The sequence below is a fragment of the Sander lucioperca genome, chromosome 8, assembly GCF_008315115.2.
Source record: "Sander lucioperca isolate FBNREF2018 chromosome 8, SLUC_FBN_1.2, whole genome shotgun sequence".
Taxonomy (NCBI): Eukaryota; Metazoa; Chordata; class Actinopteri; order Perciformes; family Percidae; genus Sander; species Sander lucioperca.
In genome coordinates, this window is record NC_050180.1 from 23,672,177 (window position 1) to 23,696,823 (window position 24,647).

A 24,647-nucleotide genomic window follows, 5' to 3' on the forward strand; every position below is an offset into this window, starting at 1 on the left:
TGCACACAATTTATTTGCATTTTTTGCAGTTTACACAACATGCTCTAACAAATGAGCTCCTGTTGCCATGTCCAGAATAATTTTATTTTCCATGATTTCTGTCTAAGCTTCCCGAATCATAGACGGCACTACCAGTCTCCGAGATGGAGACATTGCTGTTTCTTCTGGAAGGCGCTCCAAAGTCTGCTTCGCCCGTAGCTGCCTCTGGTCTAAGTCAGTGGATGGACATGTCTATGTTGCATATAGGCTCTCACCTGAATACTGTACGTCATTTTAGTTTTCTGTGTAAAAGTGTAAACAAATGCAATACATTACAGTCTGATACTTTTTTTGATTCACCAACTTTGTATTTGATGATTGATTAATTGTCTCTTCTCTGTCCACTCTGTCTAAACAAATGACCAGCTGAAATTGAGACAAAGCTGATAAAGAAAGGGATGGAAAGCATAGAGAAAGGTACCTGTGTGCGGTTTGTTCCTCGGACTCACCAGCGAGACTACGTCGACATCCAGCCAAAGTCTGGGTGAGAGCATTTGCTTGGAAAGTTTGATCCCTGCAGTCTTTGTTTTCAAAATGTTACTCCTTTGACAAAATGTTTTTTTTTTTTCCTGTGTGGAAGAAATGTGAAATGGGAGAGTTGAGTAGCAGCAGTTTTTTTTTTTTAGAAATATAATAATTATAAGAAATATATAATCTAAATGGATAAACCTTCAATTATCATTTAATATTTACTTTCCTCCTCTACGGTACAGCACTAAACTCACTCCTTGAAAGTTGTTCTAATGATATGTTCTGTCTCTGGGTGTGTGGTAATCCAGGTGTTGGTCCTACCTTGGTGCGCGTGGTGGAAGACAGACCGTGTCTCTCCAGAGCCCTGATTGCCTCCGGGTTGGAGTGATCTCCCATGAATTCATGCATGCCCTAGGCTTTGTGCATGAGCAGTCTCGCTCTGACCGGGACAACTATGTCACCATCATGTGGCCGAACATTTGGAGGGGTAAATTTAAAGGGACGGGAAGGGGGGTGGCATTGGGGAATGAGTTCTCTACAAAAGGGTAAATTGAAGAATATTTATAATCAACTGCATTCTACACCAATTTTTTAAAACAGAGATGTAAAATGCTTAACGTTGTATACAAAAACAACAAAAATCCAAATGATTACTCACAAATATTTAGATTAAAATATTTTCTGATTTCCATCAGATCGGTTGAGGAACTTTGAGAAATTTAAGACTGACAGTCTGGATCTACCATATGACTATGGCTCAATCATGCACTTTGGGATGTAAGTAATAATTATACATGTAGATCAATCAAGATATTATAATGTGGCTTATGTCTTATGATATAACATGGATATGTTTAGGTATGCCTACTCTCAGGATGGGGAGCCAACCATCATTCCTAAGAACAGCCAGAACGGCAAGGACATAAAGCTGGGCCAGGCATCGACTCTCAGTCACATTGACCAGATGAAAATCAACAAGCTTTATAAATGCGGTTAGTACCAAACTAACCTCCAGTAATTATTTCAGAGCTAGTAACTGTATTGCAAAATGGGCAAATATAACCTTGTCACCTTTTCTGTCTCTCTCTACACAGGTGGCATGGATGAATACTAATCAAACTTATTAAATGTGAAACAGGAATGTGATAGCTAATATAATAAACTGATCTAAATCATGGAAACATTTTCAATAAAGATTGATTCAAGCTTCCTATTAGCATTTTCTCTGTATGTGTATGAAAAGGTTGAGAAAACGAGCGGGGGTGTTTGTGTTGTCATTTCAAAAAATCAGTAACAGATTATTTGAATTTGAAGAAAATGTAACTTGCATGCATGCTTGCTTGCAGTTTTGGAAGAATTAAAGTACGAGTCATTTGATCACATTAAAGGAAAACTAGATGGAAGTGTGTTTTAATCAGAGGAAGACTAAAGAAAATACCTTGCTTAATAAAGAACCAATTTGTGGTATGACAAGAATGTATCCATACTTGAAACCATGCACCCTTAACTCAGATACAGCAATATTATAGTATTATTCTTGCAGTGACGTAGGCAACATTTCATAAACTGCCAACAGATGGGATTCTTTATTCAGTCATTGCCCTTCAAATTGGCCCCTTGATAAAAAAGGAATAATATTTGGAAAGGGATAAGGGTTTGTTTTTATGTATTTACCTCTGTGACAAAATAATTGTTGTCAAGACAGTTATCAACTGATAGTTTATCGCAAAATCACTGGTTACCAGTACAGGCAGACACAAATTGCTGGTCTGTTGGAGTGGGTGGACAGTTATTCTCCCGATAGCAACTGCTGAGTTGTAGTACATCCAAAACCAAAACACCTTTCTTCACTTCATTTCTGAAAGTGCTGAATCTTATAAATGCTAAGTACTGGGCACAAGTGAAGGTCAGCATTAGGACCACCTGTTACGGATCAGCAGTGGACTTGAGTAAATTACACACGTTGGATGATGAGGGGTCTTTAATCATGCTTCAACATAGAACATGTGCCCTATCAGTAGAAAGCACTGGAGGAGAAGTGGGTATATATATTCAGTGGAGGCGAGGAGTTCATTTAGCTCTTGCACTGGAAGACTGTGGACTGAAACTAGTTTACCAAGCTGAAACACAAGAATGCATTCTACCATGATCCTTCTGGGTGTCTTGTTTGGCTTGCTGACCCAGGTGTACACTCTACCTGTTAAGGTCAGTACCAAAATAACTTATTTTAGAGCAAAAGCCCCTTTTAGTCGTGTCATGCTTTGCAACTAAATGTATTAGAATGCACCTTTGTATTACAGAATTCTACTGGAGTGCATGAGGGAAAAGTGAGGTTAAAAAGGAAATACTCAGGTGGGCTCTGGAAAAAGTTACTCTTACATGCATGTAAATCATACTCTTCATTTTAATAATAATGAAAAATGAGGGAGACTTGCATCTGTCTTTGTTTTTGTGTTCAGATGAAATTACAGACCGTGATGAAATGAATGCAATGGATCAAATCCTGGAAATCAATAGGAGTAAGTAAGCTGTAAATTATATGAAATTGTGCTGATTTAAGTTGTTTTATGCTTTTTTTTTAGAATACCCTGGACTCAATCAAATGATTTTTCTCATCAGGGTTGCGAGCCCCCCGAGGACTGTCAATCAGAGATGGAGATATTGCCGCGTCATACATACGGAGTGCAATAACCTGCCCTGGCAATGCCTGTCTGTGGCCTAAATCAGTTGATGGATTTGTTTATGTTCCCTTCATGATCTCTCCACTATATGGTATGAATCTAAAGTTTTAAAGATGTGTTGCAAATGCATTGGGAGTCAAAATATTTCTGTTTAACTCAAACAGTTTTTTTGCTGTAGATGACATGGACAGAATCACCATAGAAACTGGGATGCAAGACATTGCCGCTGGAACATGTATTAAATTTGTTCCACGCACTCATGAAGTCAACTTTCTTGATATTCAGCCTAGATATGGGTGAGCATGACTTTTACGCGTCTTGAAATTTACTGCATATATAGTCTCACATTGCCAGACCTATCTCCACAGCGCTGCAGAGGATGATTCTTATGTGGTGATTTTGCTAATGTAATGATGACACATGTCATTTCCGGTTTTGTACCCCAAGCTGCTGGTCGTTCCTGGGGCAGACTGGAGGAAGCCAGACCCTGTCACTGCAGACACCTGGGTGCATGTGGTCAGGAGTGGCTGCCCACGAGTTCATGCACGCCCTGGGCTTTGTACATGAGCAGTCTCGCTCAGACCGAGACCACTATGTCTCAATTGTATGGAAAAACATAATGCCAGGTTTGGATGAATGATGACCTCCCAACATTGTGTCATTGCATTCAGAAAGCGCTGTCCACAAAGTTAGTCCTTTCCTCACCAAATTAGTTTTGTGTTCTCTCTTTTTATGTTTTTACAGATCACATTCATAACTTCAGGAAACAGGTCACAAACAATCTCAATAGTCCATATGACTACAACTCTGTCATGCATTATGGAAGGTGAGCTGCTCTTTGAGGCAACATAATTTTTGGTTTTGCATGTTTTGCTGGGGTGTCACAATACCATATACTTCATTTCTCTCTCCAGATATGCCTTCTCTGAAGATGGTGGACCAACAATAATCCCCAGACCAGATCCTTACATTCCAATCGGCCAGCGAGATGGACCCAGTAATCTAGATCTTCATAAAATAAACGTCCTATATGACTGTGGTAGGTGAATTTACACAAATCCGGGTTGAAAAAAAATCTTTCTTTCATTCAAAATGATTGATTACATTTTCTCTCTACTCCCCACTACAGGTGTTAATGAGTGACTGGATCCAGAGTTTTATTATTCAGGTATATTATGTTGTCAGCTGTGTAAAGTGGTTAATTGTAACTTGTGGTCTTTAGTAGATTAAATGGGCAACATTACTTTATAGCAATTTTATCTTTCTGTGTTAGTATTTTCAATTATTATCACAGATTATAGTCTGTACTTTTAGACTGTGTTTAGTCAGTTCTGGGTACAATTTACTAATCTGGGATACAGATAAAGTGAAATAAAGGGGAAAGTAAAAATTAAAAGCAGTTTTTCTCTAAAATAGCTAAAATCAGCATACATTTTTACATGCCTGCTGCTGCCAATTAGATCACTGCATCCAATCTCTGAATTAGTTTGTCTCATTTTCTGCCCCCTTCTCAGCTTCTGCTCACTTTGAATAAAGAAAATGCAACAGTAATGTAATGGAGTAATAGTTTGTTTTACACATTTGTAGCTGAAGGCTGAGGCTTTTTAAATACTTAATTAGGAGAATTTCTTCGAAGTTTGGGGTCCCCTGCTGGAGCTGCTGCCCCCGCGACCCGACCCCGGATAAGCGGACGAAGATGGATGGATGAACTGCTGATCCATCTGACAGTGGTAATAATAGTATAAATTCATTTAAACTCTTATTACCACTGTCAGATGGATCCCTTCAATATAGATCAGACATACAATTTTTACCTTTTCAGTACAAAACCTTTATTAAAATTTCAAATCAGGATGTCATGAACAACTACCTTCTCAGGGGGGAAGAGGGAGAACTTTTAGGAAGGCCAAGTCTAAGAGGGATCCCCTACCACGACTAAGCATGTTTTTAAAGGTTCTTGATTGAAAACTGGCTCTTTTTTTTTTAAACTTTAGGGAACGTTCCCTGAACAGAGGTTCAGAAAACCTACAGGGAACATACTGTGATAGTTCTCTGAAGGTTTAAAAAAAAACAACCTTTAACCGGTTATAAGTTCCGTACCGTTTCCCTCGCTCCTCCCGAAAGCAGGCAGGAGGGATTGCAGGTGCGCTAACGCTAAAGTTTAAAAAAAAAAAACTTTAGAGAACCTCCAGGGAATGTTCTCTGAAGGTTCTCTAAAAGTTCTCTGTACAGAGAACCTCGAAAATCAAGGGCAGCAACAGAGACTCAGACAAGAGTGCGACCGAACGGTGCTCTAAACCCAGTTTGCGGTATAACTTGTATCAGTTGAACTTAGCTTCAATAGCCGCTGACAATACCGGGACCTCGCAGTGCTTTGTAGCCTACCTGGCTCGTGGTAATTATTTGCTGGCTAAATTTAGCTGCAATGGACGCTGAAAATACCGGGACCTCAGGGTGCTCTGAATCCGACCCACATAAACCTTTTCTCGCCTAAATTTAAATGTAAAGACCACTAAACGCGAAGGGTGGGAGGGCATTTGGTGCTAGGGTCTGCAAAGGCTAAATTCAAGTTGCTGCAGCGGCTAGCTGAAGTCCCTCTTCATCACTCAGCTACGAGCACAACTAATTCTGTGAGAAACACTGTACTTAATACACGTTTAAGGGACAATATGAAACATCCAAAAGCATCAATTCACCCGCACTGTGATAATCTCTAGAACATTTGCCCACGCTGCTACTGAAAAGAGTAGCCTATGCATATTTATGGCACTGATGGAAGTCAGTAAGGGACTTACATTTCGCATTTGTTTCTACTATAGATGGCGATATGTGCAAGATTAATAGGCATTAAAAGGCACTTTATATAGTTTACATTCATAACGTCTATGGTGACAATATGTTTAATGTAATTTCAGTTCTTCGTTCCTTGTAGAGGACATGGCTCTGAATACTTCCTTCACTCCTACACACAGCATTTAAACTATAGCCTAAGTACCAGTCTTTACTTTAGACAGCTGTCTTTAAAGAACAATAAAGTATTCACTGTCATCTTCATTATGTGAAATTGCATGTAATATTTGCGATTGCTTCCGTGCTACATTTTATCTTTCAGACATAATGTGACACAGACATACTGACAAAAGATATTTACACAGTATTAATAGGTATACATTTATTAAAACAGACACCATGACAAAAAAATATATACAAATATATTAACAGGTACACATCACAACACATTGCCAACCATGTCAAAAATCTGATACAAAAGTTCCTCTTCCTCAGTCCATGTTCTGGTTCTGTGAAGTGTGGAGAGAAGAAAAAACTGTAACACCACAACACCCACAAATGGATACTCTGTATATTTTTTTGTATTTGTTAATAGATGCTGTACCAATAAAGGGGTATGCTTGTTAAAGACAGAGAAACACAGTCACATACCAGGTACAAACATAAAACAAAGGTTATGACTAGTTATTGATTTCATTGTCAGAGTACTGCCATTTGCTGCCTGTTCTGCCAATCGCTGCCTTTCCATTTGGTAAATGGATATATATATATATATATATATATACATATACATACTTTAAACACACATTGTATGACAACTGTGTACTTTGTTGAAATTTTGAGGCCAGTTTAAAAGTAGAAACATATTGAACTCACTGTAGAGCACTTGTTGCTGTAATAATTAAACTGTGTATTGCACTTTATTTCTGTTCTGTTTCCTATTATCTGAAAACTGTACACAGCAAGGTTTTCTTTGTTGAAGTTTGAGGCAAGTTTATTGCACTTTATTTTTATACGGTTCTGTGAAAAAGAATCTCCCCAGCCCTTGTCACATGACCAATTAATGTTTCCATGGTCACTATCCAAAATGTTGCCATAAGAGCTTATAGAAGATGTGTATTGTATTTTGATACAAAACATAAAACAATGGAAATTAATGAATGTGATGTGTTTTATTTAGCAAAATGACATTGTGTTGTTCTATCCAATATTTTCCTATATTTCTAAGCAGATTTTCTATGCTTTATTCTGATAACCCCGACTGATTATTGGTCCCCCCTGTGCCACCCCACTTAAAAAATCCCTAAATTGCCCCTGATTGCACATTCTCGTTTTTACACATTTAAGAAATAGGCTATTGAGTATACCCTATATGAGATACGAATATGCCCATTGAGCAGTATATATCATTAATGGTAGTGAACTTCAATTTCCAGTAGATATTGCAATCTCAATACCTCCTCCTAGGTCATTGTTCCCGACATTGTGTTTCAGTTTACTGTGTTATTAGGATATACAGAGTCCGATTGGGAATATGGACCTAACTTTTAAAAGTCGTTAATTCGTTAAGGACACAAATAATAAATAAGTAGGCTATATTATGGAGGAATGTTGCTAGTAGTTGCGCAGGGGGAGGGGTATATAGTAGTCGCTCGCTCGCTCGCTGCTGCAGCACACAGACACACACAAGCATACATAGCCTACCGTTAATTGTAGCTAGCTGGTTAGCGCCGCGCCATAACAATCTGTCATTGCAAAATATTCAGTGGCACTAAAAATGAGCGATAATGACAAAGGTTACGGCGAGCGGGTACGTATGAGCTTTATGAAAGCGTTGTAACTTTTTTATGGAGCTAGATTATTCGGTTGTTTAGAACTGTCTTCACATTGTGTTGGCTAACATTAGCTAGCTATCTTAACTATCCAGTCTAAATATATCCCTGGATTATCTTTATTTTACAAAACATGAACATGCCAATTCGTAAGTTTAATTTGCTAATATTAGCTAAGTCGACTAAAATGAGCTCCAGGTAATGTAACGTTGACAGTAAATAATAGCGTCTGCTAATATGTTAGTTACGCTAGCTAGCTGTGTTAGCTAACGTTAGGCCACAGACCGCAATGTTAATGCTAACTTTAACCAAACAAATTATTAAAATCTGCGGTTGTGATGAGTGGTTCAATGTATATCGTTTATTATTGGAGGGCATACGTTTACCTAACGTTACGTTAGCAAATGGCGCAGAAACTGAACGGGCATTTACAACGCCGCCCGGTAACTCGCCGCCTCCAGTCATTTCAATGAGGGGAAGGCGGCATAGGCGAAGCGGTTCTGATTCTGGCTTTGGGGTATGAATGGACCGTTTTTCACAGCAGACATTTTGACTTGTCATAGTAGGAAAAGCACAGCTGAAATTGATAACCTTAACGATGGCTCAATTCCATCAAGTGTCCCAGTAAGCTATTTCAGTGAGTCAGCATGCACAACACCAGGGCCTCTCCTAAGTGGAATGCAGCCATCATTAATGGTTTTGAATACACCTGCGCTTTTCCTACTATTTTGTCAACATGTCTGCCGTGAAAAAGGTCTATAGAGTTCACTGTGCTGTAGAGCTGGGCAATATTGCGAAAATCAAATATCCCGATAATTTTGACCAAATACCTCCATATTGCAACGATATTGTAGGGTTGACTAATGGTGCTTTCACACAATGAGATTTGTAATAAATAATCATCAGTAAAGTGGGTTTAATGACAAACGTTACATGGTTAATGGCAAATAATAGAAAAGCTAGAACAGTCTGATAAAGTCAGAAAAATCAGTTTACTGTAATGTAGCCTGTAAAACCAGGAAAAGACAACACTTATGTCATAATTACGATTACAATATCCAAAATCTAAGACGATATATAATCTTGTATCACAATGTCAATATATTATCGATATATTGCCCAGCCCTACTGTGCTGAACTTCTGGTGGTAAACATCAGGCAGCAGGAACCGCTTTGCTTTTTTGGGAAACTTTGGGGTGGTTGCCACGCACCACGTGAGCGTGTCCACAGTCAGCGTCATTTCCACGCTTCCCTTTCATTGTTTATTTAAGCAGCAGGACAATACATTCTAGTAGCATAGTGGCAACTTTCGAGAGACAGGGCCTTGAGTTGCTCACTCATTTGCATAAAGTTGAGGTCTAGGCTACTTTATGCTAATCAGGGGTGTCCAGCTCGACTCGCCGCCTCTTGAAAACTCGCGAAAAGCTTTTAAACTGGCCGATGTCGATCTAAAATGAAGGCAGACTCATCAACTGCATAGCTATTTCTCGCCTAAAATGTTTACAGTAACACATTTCGGTTAATTATTTGTGTAAGTTTTCAAACCAGCTACAAAGTTGGTCCATTTTGAAATCTGGGAGCAGACAGTGAAGCCTTCATCAAATCAGGTGCAGCCCTCGCGGTTATCGCAAGGTGTAGCCTGTTTTCTTTGCTTGTCAGTGGACATTGAAGAGAAATTGATAACTGCCAGTGGCAAGCCCATCAGGCGTCTAATGCTGGGAAGGGGGATTATTCCGTGGTCAAAAAACACCCATGTGGACATGTTCGGTACGTACGTGTGTGGTAACTTGCCGCCTCTTGTCATTTCAGTGAGGGGAAGCGGTTTAGACCCTGGCAGGAGGGGTATGAAGCAGTTGCCACCCACATGAACGCGCCCAGATTTTGCTCCGCGCCCAGAGTTCAGCGTGCTGAACTTCTGGTGGTAACTGCCGGGCAACAGGAACCTCTTTTAGAAGAGCTTTGCTTTTTTTTTTTTTTTGGAAAATGCTCTTTCCGGTAGACGTCGGTCAGGGCGGTTGTCACGTGGCGGTGTGAAACCAGATTCTGGTTAATTCTTCAGAAGAAATACGTTAATTGGAAATGCCATTGCATTTAGAGACGGAAGATATGATCTCTATTGAGTGATGTGAATTTACATTTGCTTACATTAATCCTAAAATGTAATTATGGTATCTCTCATTTTGGGTTTGGGCGTGGGTACTTTCTGTAAAATGAAGCAACATAATGTTATTGAACAACAATGTAAAACGAACGGCCTCAAGATGTCATTTTATTCACTTGCATTAACTCGCACATTCAGCTCTCGTGTTTCCCTTTGCAGTAATTTCTTTTTTTTTACTTTAATAAATAACTTCAAACATCAAAAAGTGTTTGTTTGTGCCACTGTGTTTGCGTTAAAGCAGTTTCTCTTTAAAGAAAATGTGTCTTTACTCTTGATAAATCTCCAGCTTGCTCCCAAGATTGAATGCCTGCATCATCAGTGCTGGTAATGCAAGTCAATACAGATGGGTGGCAGAAGCATCTTGAGGTTGTTTGGGCTACATTAAACCGAGATTTGTGTTTTTTTTTTTTTAAATGAAGGCAATGTTGGTGGGGTTTAGTCGTGAATAGGTTATTCACATTCAGTGGTTTGAAATACACTTGAATGCCTTAGAGGCCACTTTTCAGAAAGTATGTCTGCACTGTCTATTTAATATGGAAAACAATGTATTTATTGCAACAACAAAAAAATGTAAAGCTAAAACTAAAAAGTAATCATGGCTCATTATTTTGAGCTTGTGAATGTATAGGACTGTTCTGAGGCTGAGATCCCTCTACACGTCTAACTGAAAGTGGCCAAAAGGACATTAACAGTGAATGTAGAACCACTGAAAGCGAAATATTGTAACATAAAAAAAATTGTATTATGTGGTCTTAAACATTCCAATGCATGTCATAAGATTATACACATTAAAAGTTGAATGCGGGTGCAGTTTTAATTGTAGTCATAAATTCTTCATCCTTTTCTTTTTCATAAAGGTTAAGATTGGACGAAGAAAATGCGGAAGAAGTCCACTTTATTTTCAATAATATGAAGCTCAGATGTGTGAAGCTGAATTGTTGAATGCATGCTAAAACATGACGAGGGAAGAAGTATGGGCAGTGTGAGATGGGGGAAGTAAGAAGAAGTAAAACAATTGAAGAAAGAAGAATAATGTGAAGTAATGAAGTTACAGAAATGAAGTTAAGGAAGTAATCTGGATAAGGCCACCCGCTAAGTAATTTTCTGGTCTGTTTGCGTGCATGTTCTTGTTATTTTATACAACAGTTTAAATCATTACACTGACAAATTTCTGTTTTTTCATCATGTTGACAATTTAATTATATTGATTAATGTAATCCTATTGATGTCATATTACCCATGGCTACAAAAATAGCATTAACCTGAATTCCTAATCCACAATCCTAAATTCAGTTTTTCTGTACTTATCTCAGGATAGTCTTTATTACTAAATAGAATTTTTAGGCAAATTTCTCATTTTGTCCTCTCATTGGTGCTGACAAGAGGTGTGTTGGTGTGTGTGTGGTTCGTTAGGAGTCTCGCTCTGCATCCAGGAGTGTGAGTCCTCGGGGCTCTAGGAAGTCTGCAAGCTGCTCCCCAGCTCGGTCGCCTGCCCGTTCAAAAGAAGGCTCCCGCCACTCCCGCTCCAAATCCCGGTCCCGGTCCAGGTCAAAATCTGGGTGAGTGAAACATTTTTTTTAAACTCCACCCATGCCAGTTGACAGACTGGATATGTAGATGCGTGTTCTACGTGTTTCTGTCTATACAGGTCCCACTCTCACCGTGGCTCACGGAGACACTATAGCCGATCTCGATCCCGCTCAAGGTCCTACCGCCGCCGATCTCACAGTAGGTCCTACAGTGGAGAGCGCCGGCGCAGGAGTCATAGCCGCTCACCGATGTCCAACCGCCGCAGGCACATCGGCAACCGAGTAAGTGCTCAATGGCCGTTGTAAGGTTTGCCATATTTTAAAAGTCAATCAGCTTTGCTTGTGTTATTTCTGCATAATGTATGAAAATATTTATCCTAGACCCTAAACGCTACTATATAATGATTCAGAATTTAATACTAAAGAAACTTCTTGTTTTGATTATAAAGGACTCTTCAGAACTGTAATATCTTTACAATTGCAGGCTAATCCAGACCCAAACGGTTGCGTGGGAGTGTTTGGCCTGAGCTTGTACACCACAGAGAGGGATCTGAGGGAAGTCTTCTCTAAATACGGCCCCCTGGCGGATGTCTCTATTGTGTATGACCAGCAGTCGAGGCGTTCCAGGGGCTTTGCTTTTGTGTACTTTGAGAACACCGGTGATGCCAAGGAGGTATAAGAACATGAGTTGGAAAAGGCCCCTGTCAAATATTTTCTGGGTCTGAAGAGGTGATTAATATGTATTTGTATGTTCACTGTCAGGCAAAGGAACGAGCAAATGGCATGGAGCTGGATGGCCGTAGGATCAGGGTAGACTTCTCCATCACAAAAAGACCTCACACCCCAACCCCTGGAATCTACATGGGCCGACCCACATAGTAAGGCATCTGAAACATACTGTGTTTGTGTGGAATAATTAGATAATCTACCAAAGATAAAGATGAATGCTTATAATTTCTTAAGTAAAACTTCTGAGTGGTTTTCTTACAAATAGGCCGTTTTGGAATATATGGTCAAATGTGTTTGCCCATTAGGGGCTAATATTACTGTATTTTATTTGGACCCAAGGTCTTGGGCCAATTTCGACAATGTTATTCAATCTACTGTGAACAATATGGACATCAAAATCATCCAATTTGTCCGGTGGAAAGGCTCACTGATGTTTGAATGCCACACAACCGTACTATAGTCACTAGTGTTATCACAAAAATGACAAAAAGCACAATATTGGGAAGGTGGATACTTTTAAGCTAAGTCCATCAGTAGTGAATCGATTCAGCCCTGGTTGCTTTAATTTGCTTGAATTAATGTGACAAATTTAGCTGGAAAAGAATCTTAGTTGTGTAATTATAGAAGAGGTGAGTAATCACTTTGTCTAGAACTATATGTGTAATGTCATAAACATAAATTGTCTTATTAATGAATAACCTTAACCTAAATTTTTTTTTTTTAAAAGTTATAAAATAAATGCAAAATAGAGCCCTTCCAACTTCCAGGTACATTTAGTTTGTTTAAACTGTACCAGATACAGAGGTCAGTCAGGTGGAAACAATTACTTAATATAATAACAGATTTGGTGAAACAGGAGCACTTACATTGGGTTTATTTTTTTTTTTTAAATACAATTTGGGCTGAAAATTAGGTCTACTCATACAAAAAAAAAATGTTATTACCAGGTTGGATGTAAGGCATCGTGTTTCCTGTTTAAAGCATTGAGTAACCTTAAGACCTCGGCAAGGGAATGTTTTCATATAAATGGAAAGATCAAATTTTTTTACTTTTTTAAATACCTGTTATAAAGTAAATTGAAAGGCTTTGAATGTCCCACCATGGTCTGATCATATGCTTGCTAAAGCCACATACATGGCTGGATAGTTCTGCTCAGAGAGAGTATTAACAGCATCATCAGCGTTTATCGCAGACTTGAGAGATACATTTCAAGTGGAGTCTCTTTGCTATAACATTAGAATAATCAGAATATTATATGTGACATAATGGGCACCTGTCTTTTTAAATTGAGATGGAATGAACTAATAATAAAATAAAACATAACTGTAAATCTAATTGTTAAGTAGGAAACAAAATCTGATCTTCGTATTGTCTTCTGTGTAGTGGTGGTGGTGGTGGTGGTAGTAGTAGTGGAGGTGGTGGAAGTGGTCCAAGTGGTCCTCGCCGCAACTCACGAGACTATGACCGTGGATACGACCGCGGATACGACCGAGGATACGACAGAGGCGGCTATGAACGCTATGACGACCGGGATCACTACAGGTCATACAGGTGACTTATGTGAATCTTTTCAGAATAGCCTGCAGATTATCAATAGGAAATGTATTCTTAACTTGTGGTATTTATTTTTTAATATCCTCTGAAGTTAAAAAAAAAAAGTGTTTAATTTTGTCTCGTTTCAGAAGACGATCTCCGTCCCCATACTACAGAGGGGCTTATAGGTCTCGGTCCAGATCGCGGTCTTATTCTCCCCGTGAGTCCTTCGTAAATGATCCACTCTTTTTATTGAAGCAATCAACAGGTTGCAATGTTTCTAATGACTCTGTTTTGTTTCACAGGTCGCTATTGAACGTTGCTGTCAAGCCCCTCCACTTCCCCCACACAGACAGGAAATGTTTGAGTTGAATGATTGATTTCAGAATAGATCTTCTTTTTTAAGGTGATCATCACACTTGCTAACCTACATGACCAGTATGTGTTTACTGAGATCAGTAGTGTCATTTGACATGACTCGAACTGCCCCCTCATGATTTTAATTTTAAATGTATAGGCCACATCTGTCGTAAAAAATATATTAATGTTTTTATTGGGGTTTTTTTGTATACAAATTGATTGAATGTTCCATCTTTGAGCACATTAAAAGGAAGATGCATTTTTTTTTTCTCACTTTGACTCATGTCTTTCCTAACTATACTTGAACCATTTGCTGCTGCGAGACTGTTATAAATGCTGTAAGATGAAGGCTTTAATACACCCTTCTTGTCTGTTTTATATGTGCTGATTTCTACAGCATTTTAGTTCTCAACTTTAAAGTGCATGTCTTTTCTACAGTTTTTCTGGAGAGCCATTAAACTGTCAAATCCACAAATGAATGAAGGCATGAACTCACTTATCAAGTCTAAAATGCTTTCATCTTATGAACAAAAAACTGTCAAAATGTTTCCAAGCTAGCAGTTAAATACTGAAAACGGTAAAGCTGGTTTTACACCGCTGCGCGGCAACAGCACTGGCTACAACCTACCTGTAAGAGTATACCGGCGGAAATCTGTGCATGTTCACGTGGGCAGCAACCACTTAATACTCCTAATGCTGTGATCGACACCGCTTATACTCTGCTGCCTTCCCCTCATTGAAATGACTGGACCAGCAAGTTACCGTGTGGCAGTGTGAAAGCTCCTTAAACTAGATTGATTTATCCAACTAACTGACACAGATTACTTGAATGAATGTAGTGAAATACATTAGTAAAGTTCCAGTTTATCTAACAACCTCTGGGGAAACTATCAAGAGAGATACATATTCCCTTAGCCTGGTTCCAGATCTTTGAATCTTTGCTTGCATCTCACATTTTTTCATTAATTCAATGGTGTGAAACTAAAAGGCAATTCAGTTTGATTATCAGCCTAATATTCCCTGACCAGAAGCTGTAATTCTGAATCATAAAACAGGCACAAGTTTAAACTAAACTATATATGATTTGTTGGCTCTCTTTATAGTCAACAAACTTATGAGGACGACTAAACAAACTAATGAGGACAACTTATCCATAAGCAAATGCAGCTAAACGTTAATTTCAGGTAAACTAAACTACTACTCAACATGTGGTGAAGCAAGACCTGCCAGGTCTAACATCTACCCCTGCTGGTCACACAGGAGTCCAAACTTGTTCCAGCGTTCATGACATGCAGTACAGTAATATTCAGTGATAAACTGAATGACATGTTGGAGTCTCAGTCTACTGTAGTCTGTAGATGCAGTTTAAAGGGTCTGTTTACCAACACTATTAAAACAAACCTCATATATAGTGGGGGCAAGCAATTTTTTTATTTGTCCATGTTTTGAAATGTCCATTGTGAGATTTTCTTCCTGTACCCCTATACAAAAGAAGGGAATGTATTGCATTGTGGTGCTCACAGCATTTTTGCAATGTGAATGAACTAACACTTTACGTAATGTATGATAGTATTAGCAATTTAAAGGTATTAGGTATCCTGTAGTAAATATATTGATGCAATAATATATAAGCTGTAGTTGAATGTAAATTGTCTCTACTATTCTTTCTATTTTTTTTTCTTTTTAAGCTTTTAGCATATCTTTTGCATGTACAAACTACAGGCAAGTCAAATCTAACAAAAAAAAGGAAACATTCATTTAAACTGCCAGTTCCTCAAAACTGTACTTGTGTGAAATGCTTGAGTAAATAGCTACGTAACACTTTGTTATTGCACATTACAGAAGAATGGACCTTTGAGACAGTCTAGATATTAATAGGACTATGTAAACTGTTATTGTACTATGTTCTATCCCACAGGGGATATGACAGTTCATCCAGAAACTTGTAAGGAGGATGTAAACTGTCATTTTAATTCCAATTCAATACTAGTTTGTTTCTTATGCTGTTGTTTGAACAGCATTTTGTTGTTGTCTTTTTAACTGTTTTTTTTTTTTTTTTTTATGGTTTTATTCATGGGTATTTATTTCCTATGTTGTGGTAATCCGCATTGGTTGATTAGAATGGGGGGGCTTTCTGTTAAGAAAGTAAAATGTAGTTAATCATTAACACAGGAAATGTGATTCAGCAGTATGATAGAAAGGAAAGCAAAAAGACACTCACACAGCTGACCACACCTTGGAAACTGCATCAGCCTATGTCTTTCCCCCTTCTACCACAAGTCTACATGCATGTGTGTATTTGTTTTGGTCAGCAGGTCGCTCTGTGTTCCCTAAATGTCACATCCCTTTCAGTTGTGGTTCATTTTCCTTTCTGAGTGGTAATCATTTTTGGGTGGTTGCACAATTTGCTAGCATACTGACCTAATTGGGCATAACATGTTAACAAGGAAGGATGCAAACAAATCCAGAGTGTGAGGTAAATTTGATCTGCTTTTTGTTTATTCACTTAGAAAAGTAAAAAAAAAAAGTTGTAAAATGTAACTGATATTAAGTAAAATGGTAATTTAGTAGGCTAAAGTTAAATTCCATAATTGGATATTGTTTAATTTATAAATCATGCATTCTTGTCAATAGTTGCAAAAGTTAATATAGTAAGTATTTAGTGCAGTAAATGAAATGAATGGGTCATTTATTTGAACTCTGAATAAGTCTCAGTTAGCAGCAGAGAGGCCTGCAACAACTGTGTTAGCATGTCATCAGGAAAGTAACTAAAGAGCTGTTTTGTAATTAGGCCACAGCTTGGACATTCCTCTGTTCACACACTGACGTAAACAAGGCGAGAAATGGTCGCTCCTACTGCTGGCACTCTCTCCACTACAGTAGGGTGGCAGTAATGTTCCAAGGCACAGGCTAGTCACATGTAGAAACACTCAAGTGCTGTAGCCAAAGGCTCCTCCCCTTGGTAACTGGTGTAGGTACACATACATGCATGAGCACTGCAGCCTGTCCCCCATCGCCATGCAGCTCCACAGCCCTTTCATTTCAGACTTTGTTTTGAAATCCACATTTCTTACCTATCTACCTACTTAGCTTCCCCTCCCAAACACCCACATAAACACACCTACATCACACAAAAAAAAGATGCTATACCATGTCTGTAGTCTGGAGTATGAGCTCAGACTGGCTGAGTGACACTGCATAGATGGCGCCTCCCCCATGCACAGATAAAACTGAGGGCCAGGAATCCCCTCACGTCTCCTTATCAGCATCTAAAAATAAATATTTGCTCAGTTTTACACTTTGCAGTTGGATCCATTAGCACTATCCACAGGTTGAAATGCAAAGCAAAAAGTGCCATCGCCTTTAATAACATTGTGTAAAACTGCAGGTCTGAGGCCTTAATCAGTTGCCCTTGATATGGATGTACAACAATAATGTTTATTTCAATGTTATTTCTACACAAGGACAGAATGTACAAGAATGGCTGTTTTAAGGTTTCACTTTCTGTATTGTTTCAATAGCCTTTATTTTCTGTTTCTTTTTTTTTACTGTTATAAATGTAGCTAAATTCTACAAGATCATACATATTATCACAAATATTTTTATAGGATAATATCTCAGGCATCCATGGTGAGGTTTGGACCTCCTGCATACACCGCTCCATAAATCCATATTTCTGTGTCTCTCATAAATAAATAAAAGGCACACTGTGGAGATCAGTGACACTGTTTGGGTCGACAAGTACAGTGACAACGACTTGATTTTCCGCACAGTAGCCCTTTTTTCACTCCCCCAGCCTGGAGGGACCCAAGGCACGGCCCTTATTATAATTTGATGAAATAACCCCTCTGCCTCCTTTAAGCCCATCCCTTTGCTGAATGTACCCAGTGATCATCATGCCACTTTCATACCCCAATGTACTTTCTACGATGGAGAACCAGGAGTGAATCCACATGCACCTCCAAATGTTTTTTCTTGTGATTTTTAAGGGAGATTTTATTTAGAGGCGGTGCTTGTTGGCTCCAGAGTAGCGTCGTAACGACACTTTTTCCCCCAGTCCCTGTTAAAAGAGTTAGACCGGGCCAGAGTTGGTGCTGGGGGGTCGCCTATAGTTTAGTAATTTCCTGGGGGGTAATTGCTGCGTTTTTTTAAAAACCCATCAGATTTTCTATTTTCTTTTCTTTTTTCTTTTTCTTTTTTTTTTACTTCTCTGAAATATCGCCACTCTCTCACTCTTAAGATCTGATACCCCTTCGAGATTTTTCCTTTCAGATCATGAACAAACTATATGTTGGGAATTTAAGTCCTTCGGTCACTGTCGAGGACTTGAAGGAGCTCTTCGGGGAGAGGAAGCTGCCAGTGGCCGACCAGGTCCTACTGAAATCCGGCTATGCTTTTGTGGACTTCCCCGATCAGAACTCGGCCATAAAGGCTATAGAGACTCTTTCTGGTAAGTGTGGATTTGATAAGTGATGCTGCTGGTGACAGGAAAAATTCACAGCGAGTCAAACTGCAAGATCAGGTTGAAAAAGCCATAGTTCACTGTATCCGAAATGTGAAATATTAATCATTGCTTGTGTTATTATTATTTTTGTGGTGTTGTTCGGGACAGTGTTTGCGATCACATCCGTGTGCCATCAGAGTTTAGATGAACGCTCAGCCATGCACGCTCCAACAAAAATTGGATAATGTATCGATCACAGGACACACTCAGGGCTTTAGTGCCCGTTTGCCTTAAGAAAACCCGAGCCGTCCTAACGTTATTAACGCGCACAATAACCTATATTTTGGAGATTCCGATAGTGTGGGGTGCTACTTTGCAATCACCCACTGGAATGTATGGGTTGGTCTGATGGTTCGGGTAGGCATAATTATTTTTCACTTATTTTTTATCTTGATTTTATTGAAGAGAGCAGAGCGAAGCCACCGCGGAAAACTTGTCAGATCCATGTTCCTCTGATGTCTGGGTATGTTTTTACGAGGTGTCTTGGAGGTGGGTCATGGGGGTCCGGAGGAAAGAGCTAATAAACAGGTAGCTGAGGGGGGACGAGGTGAGACGCTAATTCCGTGCTGCGCCAGGCCACTCATAAGAGTAACGAAAACCCGTGTTCAAGCTTCGCCGAGGAGCGCTTCGAATTCACTCCCGGCTGGGTCAACAAGGAGAATTAAGAAACACCCACCTAGAATAGAAAGAGTACAAGTCATTCTCCTTTCAAACCATCTCTTCTTTGATGTTGCATTCTTTACTGAGAGCAGAACAAATACCCCTCATTGCACTGTGGAGGGTTGTGGGAGTGGAAAGCATGGCTGCCCATTTCCCCCCATACTAAAAAAGCTTAAATGCTTAATTTTGGCGCCGATTCCCTTCAATTGCGACCCTCAAAATGTCACACTTAGTTGTTTAAATCCTAACATACCCAGTTTATCCGCCGCCGTGCGCACAACGCGCCCGGGTAGAGTACTTTTTTTAGGGGTTGGCTGTTTGAATGGGGACGCACCTACTTGGTGAAGTGATTCAAAGTGTTGGTGTATAGGCCTACCAGCTTGCATTGTTGCTTTCATGACACACAGCTAATGTTACACTATCAATTTTCGTCCCTACAGGTAAAGTTGAATTACACGGAAAGCTGATAGAGGTAGACTACTCTGTTCCCAAAAAACTAAGGTAGGCCTACAATCTGATATATATATACATATATATATATGTATATATATATATATATATATATACACACACACACACACACACACACACACACACACACACACACACACACACACACACACACACATTGTGACTTACGCCTATACTGTGCCCCATGGCATACTGTGTGTGACCTGTAGGCTTCCGCTGTGAAATATAGCACGCAGATTTCCCTCTTCTCTCGGCGTCTGTGTGTGGTTTTTAATCAGGCTGTTGTGGTTTTATTTCCTGGCGATGGAAATGTAATTGCATGACAAATTAACAAAAGAAAGAAAGCAACAAAGAAACCGTTTAGTCCCAACATCCGCAGAACACACGGTGGCTGCTGCCATATCGCGTGATCTGCAGCAAGGCCTATCCCACTGTAAAACACACACACACACACACACACACACACACACACACACACACACACACACACACACGCACGCACGCACGCACGCACACGCACACACACACACAGTGCATACATGTAGGCTAATAATTGCATCTTAATTGAATCTCTCATATAGGCTGTAATCAGAGTTTAATATCTTGGCTACTTTATTTGTTTTTAAAGGCTGTTTTCCCTGTATGTAAGCGATAACGTTAGGTTTCATTATTGACTGTAACACTGCATTGCACGATGAGTTGCATACCAATAAGCTGAGCCTCTCCTCTGGTTACGTGGACGTGCATGTATGTATGTGAGAAACACGTATTGTGTGTGTGTGTGTGTGTGTGTGTGTGTGTGTGTGTGTGTGTGTGTGTGTGTGTGTGTGTGTGTGTGTGTGTGTGTGTGCGCGCGCGGTAGGCTATGTGTGCGTGCGCAAGAGAGAGAAAAGCTCGAGTTGAATGTATGTGAGCAAATCTATAGGTTAACCCTAAACTCCAAGACACACATTATGTGCTTTTGTATCAATTTGTCCATGCAGTGTGTACACACACAAGAAGTCCACGAGCTATCAATTGCATGGAAATAATAATTAAACATTTTCGCCCTGTGCGTAATGCGTTATAAACACATTCGTTTATTGCAGATATGCAGCCTACACTCTTGTATAGCTCCACCCTTTTTCACAACAATGCCTTTGGCTTTAGGGAAAGACGACATTATTGCGTGACAGAAAGGTAAATATTCAAGCCCCTTGTGGAGGAGCACGTGACCCATACTTTATGCCCTTCCAGCACAGTCCTCCCCCTTCAGTGCACACTTTCCTGCATTACAGCTCTCGCCTCTTTTTTTGCCGTGCTACACCGTAGAGAAACATCTGTACGTTTGAAAAGTCAAATGATCGAGCTGCTATGTCGTTTCCTCGCAGTATGGCTCGACATGAAGGCGTTTTGTAAGCTGCAAGGCGCAACATGGTGTAAAAGCCTGCGCCACTCCCCACAGTTTGTGTGCACGTAGGCCATGGCAATGTTGGAGAGCCTCATAATGGCTGCCATGATGGCCCTGCACTCTGCACGGCTATAGGCGGAATCAGATGGAGCAAATGTCCATACATGTGCCTGCATGTGTCCAATCGGTAGTGTTTGGAGCTGCTGGACGCGTGGACGTTCTAAACAGGCCTTTAAAGCGAAATCTTCGCCATAACAGTGAGGTCGACGTGAGTGCAGCGTACGACACGTACAGGTGTTCATTTTGAATCAGTGGAAACTGGGCGAAAATGTCAAGTGGAGGTGAAACTCCATATTATGATAATGCTTTTCCACGGTGATAATTACATTTTATGTTAAAAAGCTTCCTACAGTTTTTCTGTCATTATTTAGAGCGGTTGTCTATTATTGTGGAAATATTTACATTTATTTAAAATGTAAAGATATCTTTTTGTTCTACAGTGAATATTGTAGTCTATTTGTCGTAATTTGTAGAGGTCTACATAATGCAAATGTTCAATCTAATTAATAGTTCTATAATTTTAATCCATTCTGTCTCAGAGAAATAACTTTTATTTTTAACAATACAGGTTTAGAATACTCAGAATACTGTATTTCCTTTATGTTATTTCTAAATCCTGTATTTAGATAATAATATGAGAATTATAGGTATTGTTATGGATTGATTTTAAATCCATTTAATTCCTATTTAAATTTAAATAGGCTATATGTATGGTTACTACAGTGGCGGGGCTTGAGAAGTCAACCAATCACCAGTTTTTGTTTTATCATTTAGGAAGTAGTGTGTGAGTTCATCTTTAGGCCTTCTGGCATTTCTTGGTTTTGTGGCTCTGCTGTAGTTGCAGCTGCTATTTGCTGTGCCACTGTTTATTTATATTATTCTGTTGTGCTTTGTTGTTTAATGTCTTAAGTGTGCTAATAGGCATAGTGGGAATAACTATTAAATTATGTATATTTTAAGGGCAAAACGTGTGATTGTTTATTCTTGTAATAACATTTAGTTTGTTAATGAGTTTGTTCTGTAAAAAGATTGGGCCTTTTTAAATGCAACTTTGAATAACCTATAAAAGATAAAGGTATGAATTGTTGTAGTTTTGAATAGTATTTAAATGTCATTTCACTAACATGCATTTTGATATTTCAAATTGGTTCAAAAGTGTCAGCCTTTATATTATTTTGATAGAAGTAATTTAAGCTAAAGTAAACTATCTTTTTGATTTTATTTGTTCCAACTTGTGAGGCTTCTTGTCATGGACAATACAAAATAATAAGATGCACTTCATCAGTCATTTTAAATAAAGTTTTAGAAATTATCTGGGTTATTTGTAATAAAAAATTTGATTTGACGGTGTTATAAAAATATAGGTTACTTAATGTTAATTGATCCTGTATTTCAGTGCTGAGACAACTGTTATTCAAAATAATAAACTATTTTAAATTAATGAGTAAACTATTTATTCTGATACATGTTCTTTAATTATTAAGATCACCTGAGATTATTATGTAATTGTAGGTTTTATATATAAACTGTTAAATCGTTCAATGTTGAAATAATCAATACAACAAAACTTTTGAAACATGAGAGAAAATAAGTATATTTATGTAGAATGATTATTATTAATTCTTTAATTGATATGGTCTAAATTTGATTGGAAGAATGGCTTAGTTTAAGAAGAGAATTTAGTTTGTTTGCTCAAACCTTAATATATTTCTTGCATTTTGCTTATGTATTTTTGTTATGGTGGCTTATTTTGATATCAGTAAACAGAAAACAATATCTTTCTCACCCTGGTTAAGTTTCCTTGTTAAGCAAAGCACGTGGCTGAGTCTCTGCAACGCAGGAAACAGACTGAGACTTGGGGTTAATTGATATTGGTGCTACATAAACGATATGCAGTGTTGTTTGACTGTTAAATAGGCGAGGAGATGAAAGTGTGGACAAAGCAAGTAACGTGATCCCTCTCTGTTAGCCTGATCAATGAGTAATATTAAGCATGTGACGACAGCCTTGTTGTTGTGGGGTAAACATATTTCAAGCTGTCCTCCTGAAAAGTATGCAAGTTTATACTTGCTTGGTTAGCCATAACAAAACCAAACCTTTCTCCTAATTATCTCTCTACACCTTTGACTTAAGCTGGAGTGAAAATGTGCTCCAATAAACTGGTGATGAATTTGTGATTGAGTGCTAACTTTTGTGTTACACTCCATTAGGCTATATCACAATAAACACTGAATTGTTTGTGCTCTTCATATAAAGCTAAGTCTGCAGTTTAATATTGTTTGATAAAGCTAAATTGATTGCAAAACCTTTTTGCTCACAAAAGGATACAAACCAAGACATGGGTGTAAACATCTGCATTGCACCATAGTGGTGCACATGCACATGTGTGTGTTGGGTCGTGAGTGCACACTGAGTCAAAACAGCGAAATACGATAGCCATCAGTTGATCCACTCTGAATCCATTAATACTCCCCAGTTGATCCTGGTGTAGGGGAAGCGCTCCAATTCCGACTCCGGTTTTGTCCGGGGTGATAGCAGGAGGCACTGCACTGCTCCCCTCTTAAGCCACATCCGCTGCACCCTTCTCCTGACTCCTCATGTCTCCCCTCACCTGTCTGTGAGGAGGGGTCCCTCAAAGTGATCTGTTTGTGGTGTGGCGAGTAGATGCCCCAGGTGTCTCTCAACTATGCTCATTTTTTGCCTTAAAGAGCATTGTCGGTGTCTTTTTAAGTTAAGGTTGGTCTGTCTGAGGTGTTTCACTCATTAAGAGTGAAAAAGACTGGTGGAAAATAATACTCATGAGGTGTAAGAAATGGATGCCAAATGAGAAAGTTCTTCATTAGCACTTCCAGAAAAAAAGACTATTTCTTGTCAAGTATTTGCTCAGGCATTTTATTTTGACTGTGTTCAAGCTGCAGCATTTACATTTTAGCCCTTCTCCCAACATTGCTATATTTGTATAGCAATTATTAACTTTTTCATGAAGGTGTATTTTCCTATAGTGATAACAGACTTGCCTGTGCAACAGGGTATATAGCTTAAGGGAATGGCGAGTTAAGAGGTGAGAGCATTGTAAATTCATTGTGTGTCTATCAGACTTGTGGAATCGCTGTTTAAGCTCCCAGAGAGTTGGAATCTGTTTATTTTTTAACCGACATGCTTGTGCATTACAGCAGCAACTGTAGATATTAATTTCTCAGTAAGCTGTCATTCACATTCTGCTCCAACCTGTTGCATGAGTAATATGTCACTGCAGAATTACACTCATTACAACTACGAGTTAAGTAATCAGCTAGATGACTCTCTGGAGCAACAGTGAGTAAGTGTGGCCAGTGTGGCCAGGATGAGGAGGATTTTTTCTTTAATGCTTAATCACCAAAATCTAAAGGTGATGAGAGAAGTAAAACGGGTTCACTACTCGGAGATGGTTTCTCCAT

General features: G+C 39.0%; 4 protein-coding genes across 10 annotated transcripts in view; all 4 read left to right on the plus strand.

The window, feature by feature from the left end:
* Nucleotides 1-1,719, plus strand: part of LOC116049548 (low choriolytic enzyme) — a 2,483-nt gene extending 764 nt beyond the window's left edge. Inside the window, exons 4-9 of the mRNA XM_031299313.2 lie at nt 108-263; nt 406-523; nt 819-997; nt 1,206-1,287; nt 1,369-1,502; nt 1,605-1,719. Of these exons, the coding sequence (XP_031155173.1) occupies nt 108-263; nt 406-523; nt 819-997; nt 1,206-1,287; nt 1,369-1,502; nt 1,605-1,624 (689 nt within the window). The 3' untranslated portion in view covers nt 1,625-1,719. The remainder of the gene's footprint in view (nt 1-107; nt 264-405; nt 524-818; nt 998-1,205; nt 1,288-1,368; nt 1,503-1,604) is intronic.
* A 732-nt stretch (nt 1,720-2,451) lies between these two features.
* LOC116049542 (high choriolytic enzyme 2) lies at nt 2,452-4,656 on the plus strand. Its single transcript, XM_031299301.2, has 9 exons — nt 2,452-2,715; nt 2,811-2,862; nt 2,970-3,029; nt 3,130-3,282; nt 3,370-3,487; nt 3,639-3,817; nt 3,936-4,017; nt 4,106-4,230; nt 4,321-4,656. Exons 1-9 carry the CDS (start codon nt 2,644-2,646, stop codon nt 4,332-4,334), a joined length of 855 nt encoding a protein of 284 aa, XP_031155161.1. The 5' UTR covers nt 2,452-2,643; the 3' UTR covers nt 4,335-4,656.
* Nucleotides 4,657-7,634: 2,978 nt separating this feature from the next.
* On the plus strand, nt 7,635-14,398 carry tra2b (transformer 2 beta homolog). 6 transcript variants are annotated; one of them, XM_031299234.2, is made up of 8 exons: nt 7,635-7,791; nt 11,388-11,533; nt 11,623-11,785; nt 11,988-12,176; nt 12,266-12,381; nt 13,613-13,783; nt 13,915-13,985; nt 14,071-14,398. In XM_031299234.2, exons 1-8 carry the CDS (start codon nt 7,759-7,761, stop codon nt 14,079-14,081), a joined length of 900 nt encoding a protein of 299 aa, XP_031155094.1. In that variant the 5' UTR covers nt 7,635-7,758; the 3' UTR covers nt 14,082-14,398. The 6 variants fall into 6 exon arrangements, with proteins under 6 accessions (XP_031155094.1, XP_031155112.1, XP_031155122.1 ...); XM_031299252.2 differs by having other exon boundaries at nt 13,918-13,985; XM_031299262.2 differs by having other exon boundaries at nt 13,613-13,774.
* Nucleotides 14,399-18,033: 3,635 nt separating this feature from the next.
* Nucleotides 18,034-24,647, plus strand: part of igf2bp2a (insulin-like growth factor 2 mRNA binding protein 2a) — a 45,883-nt gene continuing 39,269 nt past the window's right edge. The window contains exons 1-2 of one of the 2 annotated variants that reach the window (XM_031299223.2): nt 18,034-18,575; nt 19,730-19,790. In XM_031299223.2, coding sequence (XP_031155083.1) covers nt 18,401-18,575; nt 19,730-19,790 — 236 coding nt within the window. In that variant the 5' untranslated portion in view covers nt 18,034-18,400. Of the gene's footprint in view, nt 18,576-18,780; nt 18,987-19,729; nt 19,791-24,647 lie in introns of those variants that run through there. The other variant, XM_036004474.1, reaches the window with a different exon arrangement.